The sequence below is a fragment of the Fukomys damarensis genome, unplaced genomic scaffold (genome assembly GCF_012274545.1).
Source record: "Fukomys damarensis isolate Sample0158 unplaced genomic scaffold, DMR_v1.0_HiC HiC_scaffold_12, whole genome shotgun sequence".
Classification (NCBI taxonomy): Eukaryota; Metazoa; Chordata; class Mammalia; order Rodentia; family Bathyergidae; genus Fukomys; species Fukomys damarensis.
The window spans coordinates 4,978,059-4,984,526 of record NW_022900924.1 but is presented as its reverse complement, the minus strand read 5'-3'; the positions used below and the strand labels follow the sequence as shown (position 1 = coordinate 4,984,526).

At 48.6% G+C, this 6,468-nt stretch overlaps 1 protein-coding gene across 4 annotated transcripts in view; it reads right to left on the bottom strand.

The window, feature by feature from the left end:
- Limk2 (LIM domain kinase 2) overlaps nt 1–6,468 on the bottom strand; it is a 68,068-nt gene that overhangs the window by 13,601 nt on the left and 47,999 nt on the right. For all 4 annotated transcript variants that reach the window (XM_010603823.3, XM_010603824.3, XM_010603825.3 and 1 more), the window contains 5 exons: nt 5,018–5,153; nt 4,075–4,184; nt 3,259–3,447; nt 1,972–2,077; nt 1,417–1,613 (listed from right to left, as the gene is read on the bottom strand). In XM_010603823.3, coding sequence (XP_010602125.1) covers nt 1,417–1,613; nt 1,972–2,077; nt 3,259–3,447; nt 4,075–4,184; nt 5,018–5,153 — 738 coding nt within the window. The remainder of the gene's footprint in view (nt 1–1,416; nt 1,614–1,971; nt 2,078–3,258; nt 3,448–4,074; nt 4,185–5,017; nt 5,154–6,468) is intronic.

Here is a 6,468-nt window from a genome sequence, read left to right as displayed (position 1 = left end):
TTTTTTTGAGACAGGGTCTCACTATGTAGTTGAGACTGACCTGGAACTCACTATATAGCCCAAGCTGGTCTTGAACTCATAGCAACCCTCCTGCCTCAGCCTCCCAAGTACTGGGATTACAGGCGTGCGCCACCATGCCTGGCTTATAAGTAGTTTTTAATAGCAATAAAACTATGCTTAATTTTCAAAAGCATCTGACAGTAGTAACAGATGATAACGGTTATTTTGTCTTACTGCAGAAAGAACAAGAAGGCTGAAGATAACGGGACTACATCACTCAAACTGTGGCATGGTATTTTACTGGACTGACCAAACAGGACTGAAGCTGGATGGCTCTTGGCTTATCGGCCCCACAAGTTTGCCAGCCCTTGCTCTTCTGCACGGCCTTCTGCTGACTGTGCCTGGTGTAGTACAGGAGGTGAGCTGTCCTCTCTCCGGCATGGCAGCCCTTTACCTGATCGCTTTCCAGTCACTCCTCAGCTTCCCTTTTCTAGGCCATCCACTCCTAGCTTCTCTCTGACCACGGCAGCCAAGAGTGATGGGAGCAACGTGCGGGGAGGGTTCCGTTTCCAACAGCTGAGGAGGCCCTAACTGATTTAGCTTTTGGATCAGGGTATAAAGAATCTGATTCCTATTTGCCGGGGGGCACTAGGGATCGAACTCAGGACCTTGCGCTTGTGAGGCAGGTGGCGGCACCACTGAGCTAAATTCCAGGCCCGAATAAGATTCCAATTGATCCTACTGATCACGGTGACCCTAGGCTGGCAATGCACAATTGTGTGGCCTTTCTACATTTAACCTAATTGTGAGACGGCCCATTTTTACAGATGCAGAGACAGAAGTTGAGAGAGACGATGACTGTGAAGGAAGGAGCTCATCTTGAAGGTTCGGTCTGGGTGTTTCTACCTGAAAGCCTGTGCTTCTGACTCCTGTAAGTCTCCTTACTTGGGGCTTGCACACAACTGACCGCTCCCGACCACGGACCTGGCAGACTCTGCAGTGGGGGTTTGCTGGTCCTTCAAATCCAAAACACCTGCAATCATCTCTCATTTTATCATTTTCAAAGTTCTTATATATATATTTATTCAATCCTACTGTGCCCCTACTCAACTCTGAGCCCCATATTTCCTGTATGTTTCCCTTTAGGGCACAGTATTAAGGTCCTGCATCCTGCCTCTCATCCAGCTCACGACTCTGGTGGACACCACCTGATGCTCTGGTTTCTAAGGAAACCTGGCAGAGAGTTGGTTCTGCACAGCTCCTATGAACTATGATTCTTATGGAACAGCTGGGGCAGCACAATCCTGATACCCTGTCATGGCAAGCTGGTTCTCTTAACACTAATGGCTCTCGACAGCCAATCCAACTTCTGAGGAACGATACAGGACAGAAGAGAACTGGGGTGGAAGGTGGCACCTCAGGGAGCGTCTCCTCAGAGTCCCTTCCAGATTTTCCTTGGTGTCCAGGGTGCTCAGCGTGTGAGAGTGTCCGGTATTCTGCATGTGGGGAGAGAGCCGGGCATCTAGCCGCAGCTGATCCAGGCGCTGGGAGACTGGGTCATGTTCTATCAACAGCTGAAGTGTCTGGCTCGTCTGGCTAATTGCATCCTCCACCTGTGGCCAAAAGCAGTGTAAGGCTGGTTCCTACAGGCTGCCCCATCCCAGCACACCCAACGCCAACCCAGATGATCCAAGCACAGTATAGACAATGTTCAAATTGGCTGGTGGTGACCTCCAGTTGCCAGCAGCCTCACAGTGCTCTCTGCCTGGCATCCTGTCTGCTCCCCATCTGTCAGGCCATCCTTGCTGCCCTGGGAACTTGCTACACTGACATAGAAGGTCATCAGTGGTCACAGACTCGGTGCCAAAAAGAGACTTGCTGGGGTGGGAAAAGGTAAAGGCCATAGCCTGAACTCCCAGAGGGTCTATTTTATATCTCACTCTCATAAGATACACTAGACACACACTGTACCTCCTCCACTCGGAGTGTGCGAACGGGGGTCCCATTGATCTCCAGGATGCGGTCCCCAGGGTGGATGGCATTGCGATTGTTGGGACTGATGTGCATCCGGTTGACTCTAAGGCAGACAAGAGGTGAGAGGCATGGTGCAGGCATCCTAAAAACTTACCTGACCAGCTTTGCTTGCATAGAAAAGGTTCACCAGGTCCCAGGCTCCCACTTGCTCACAAGACCTAGGCCACCCATACACAGGATGCTTGGACTCAGTGACGAGAGTCACCACTCACCCAGAAGCCTAAGCTACAAACTTGGACGTCCTCTTCCCCATGTGGAGTTTACCACCCCCTCCAATCTGCGTTCTGTCAGTATAGTTACCATATTTGTCCCACGGATCACTGCAAAGCCTCCTAACTGGTCTCTACAACTCTAGGCTTTCCCCTCTCCCATCTAACCTTTATATCAGTTATCTTTCTAAAATACCAACTTGGTTAAGTCACTTCGCTGCTTAACCCCTCAACAAATCTGATGAATCTCCACAATTCAGCCCTCCACTCCACCTCATGTTTAACAGACGCATTCCCTGGCTACTCTCAACCTGTATTAGACGACCAGATTCCTACCTCTGGAGACACGATTCTCCCTCTGCCCTGAACACAATTCCTTCCTCAACCATAGGACTTGTCTTTCTTGTAAGATTCAAACTCCTATCTAACACATAGCAGGTACAAAATTAGTATTTACAGGCTAATAGGCTTCAGAAAGTGTCTCATTATGGGTATTACAAGGACACCAACTCTTCCTTCATTTGGTCCTTGGCCTGGATCTACGATGGGATCTTAACCTCTTTTGGACCATAGATTCCATTTTCTCCTCTTTTCTCCCATTCAGTTATTCAACCAACAAAAGAATAATCAGTGAACACCTGCTAATTCCAAGTTCTGGGCATGTAGTACTAAACAAGACAAAGCAAGTTCCTTCTGGAGTTCACATTCTAGTTGGAGGACAGATGATAATCAAATTACTTAATCAAGCCAGATAATATCCAAGAGAAAACATGATCTGAAAGCTGACATCTAAACAGTAAGAAATTCTAGCTGTAAGTACCTGGTGAGAAGCAGCCTAGACAGAGAGAACACTAAGTACTTAGGCCTGGGCGAGGTTACAGCACAGTGACCTTCAGGAGAAGGTTGGGGGAAGAGGATGACGGGAGCTCTGTGTAAGACTTTAGGCTGCAGCCCTTTTAGGCCCACCTGTGGTCTTGGTCAAGAATCTCTACTAAATGTTTCTCAAAATACTCACTCTTTCACTTGCACAGTGGTGGCGTAGTTCGAGCAGGCACTCTCCACGGACACAGAGAAGCCCCGCCTGCCCTCAGTGGTGGCTGGCATGGAGATGAGCGTGACGGAGTAGGGCAGTTGATCTTGAACAAACTCTGTGGAGAGCCTCTCAAACATGGGTGCCAGCACCACCTCGTTGTGGCACTTCCCACTAGGGAGAGGGCACAAAGGGAACTGAGATTCTTGAGTCCCACTTGGAAGCTCCCCCAGAAACTACTCCACCAGGCTTTAAACAACATATCCACAGTCTCACTGCCATCACCCTCCTTTCCATAATTCTCACAGGCTGCTCACAGTGAGGATCCTGGATTCTCTGGGGTTGGGCTGACTGGGGGTGGTACACTAGGAGGAACTCTGCCCCGGGGGTGAGATGACCCATGTTCTTTTGCTCTGACTTTCAGTGAGAACCCTGCTCTGGCCACTGTACCCTCCAGGTGACTTTTCTGTCAACCAAAGCAACTGAACCAGGTGAGCTCTAAAGGGTCTTTGCCTTTGACATTCTGAGAGCCTCCTTAGACACAACCTCCCAGCCAGTCTCTCCATCGCCATCTGGGAGGACTGCAGGGAACAGTGAGGTTATTCTCATGGTAGGTAAGGACAGAGGGCAGGGAGATGTTAACTGTCTTCTTATGGGTTACAGAACTATTTCAGAGCACTGCTGTGATAGGAGTCCAGTGCTCTGATTTTGCCATGAGTCTTTCCGCCCAAATCATGCTACCACTTGTCCCTTTCTCCTGGCCATTTTGTAGGGGAGGACAGTCACAGGGCTACCTCTTACCAGTAGAGTGTGGCATGCTGCACCAGGGCATAGGCATCCCCATCTTCAATGATAACCTTGCAGCTCATACAGGCAAAGCACTCTGGGTGGTACTTGAACTCCCCGGCCACCTGTGGGCAGGTGGGGACAACAGAGAAGGAAGTGAGTTATAACTTCTGCTGTATCGGAGGTGGGACGGCTGAGCAATCTCTAATCAAGGTTCTGGAGACCCCAGTCAAAATCTATTTTTTTCAGTCAGGGTCTATACTCTCCAGTCAAAATCTAGCTTTTCCCTCTCTGCCCTAGAACTTACAAAGCAAATATCAAGTTGACACTGAAAAAACCTCTCTGTCAGCCCATTCCAGGTTCTCCCTGTTTGATTCCCTGAACATGTATCAGGTGGTAGCTGGGAATGTAGCTTAGCAGCACCAGCATCTCACTGACAAGTGCTGAGTTTGATTCCCAGTACCAAAAACAACAACAACAAAAAATCCTAAAACAACAAAATAAACCAGGCGGTATTCTCCTTTTCACCTGAAACACTCTCCTTTAAGGCCTTTTTTTCCCACTGCAGTCCCTCTTCCCTGCTTGTCTTCCCATCTACTCCCAAAAATTGACTTTTTTTTTTTTGAGACAGGGTCTTGCTGTGTAGTTGAGGCTGACCTCGAACTCACTATGTAGTCCAGGCTGGCCTCAAATTTGTGATGATCCTCCTGCCTTGGCCTCCTGAGTGCTGGGATTACAGGGGTGTGCCACCATGCGTGGCCCAACACTGAACTTTAAAAGTCAAGGATATCATCTGTCACTTGGTTAAGTACTCAACAAATACCTGTTGGGTGAATGAATGAATAAAGGTAGAGGTCCTGGCTGATGAGAAAGACCAAAAGACGAATGGCATAGGGGACCAGAAGTGCTGTCAGTGGACTGATGAACCAGAGGGGCGGAGATGTAGGGACCCACTCACCATGACAGGCCCCGTCATCAGCAGGGAGCACCCATGGCAAAACTCCCCGAACTTCCCCCAGTAGTCCTTGTGGCAGTAGAGCTTCCCATCCTTCTCGTAGTACCAGTTGGTAAGGGAATCCTGGCATTCTGAGCACCTGCGCGGCAAGACAAGAACAAACATACTGTGGAATCCCTGGAGCCAGGTCACACAGACTGTTTCTGGTTGCTAGGTTGAACAACAAAATGAGCAGTCCTCTCTTTGATCCAAAGCTAGGACAAGGGAAGTTACAGATTAGTGTCATCTCCTCTGGGGAAGCTGGTTCAGAATGAACAAGCTCCAGAGGCCAGCTCTGTTTTGGATGCCTCTGTGAGCAGACTCTTTGGGTCTTGGAGCCCTCTGAGAATCTGGTAAGAGCCAAGAAACCTCATCCAGAAAAATGAATATATAAGGAAAATGTGTATATGATATAGGTGTGTAATGCGAAGATTCCCTGAAACCTAATCATGGCCCTAGGTAAGAAGCACAGATCTAAGCCTCTTTAATAAATGGTGCCGGGAAAACTGGATATCCACATGGAGAAGACTGAGTCTAGACCCATATATCTCATCATACACTTTACTAAAATCAAAATGGAACAAAGACCTAAATGTTAAAACAGAAACACCTGGACCCAGCAGCCATCGCTCAAGCGCCGGGAGGTAGGCCGGCCCCGATCCACCGCGGGAAGGAGAACCACGCCTGCTCCTGACCCAGCAGCCATCGCTCAAGCGCTGGGAAGGTAGCCGCGCGGGCGCCCCTGAGCCCCCATAAGCACCCCCGCCCCCGCACTGTCAGACCTCCTGACTGTGTCAATCTTTGGACCCACTCTGCAAAGACAGAGGTGGTCATCAAGGGTATTTTTCTGAGTTCCCAACTTTGAACATCTTTAAAGAAAGGGCGTGGGAAACCTGTAATAGAACGTTGCGGAGTTCAACCACTCAGAAGGTTGGGGAACTCAATCTGGGCCTTGCAGCCCGAGGTCATTCAACGTCATGGGGTTCAGTAATCAGCTATCTGAGATCGGGGGTCTTCCATCCTCGCTCTGTCTGAGCCATTAAATGGTTAATATACTATATTGAAAAGTTTGTTCACTGCAGACATGTTCTGGACTGCTTCTTGATTTCAATTTAATTCAAATGATTTAAGGGTGATAGACTAGTGACTACCACAGGTGGTCAGTGTCCAAGTTGTGCTTGATCTTAATGTGTTGTTGATTGTATCAGTTGGGGTAAAGCATTGCCATTGATTTGATGAGCTGTTTTCTCTGATGTTATGAAGATGAGAATGTCCGTGGGTCGTTAGAGACACAGAAGCTAGGGTGCAACTATATCAGGGAGATTTGGCTGATAATCCAGAGATTAAACCAAGGACAGTCCAACAACAAAAATTAAAATGAGAAAACACTTAAGCAAGACACAAGGACAGACTTC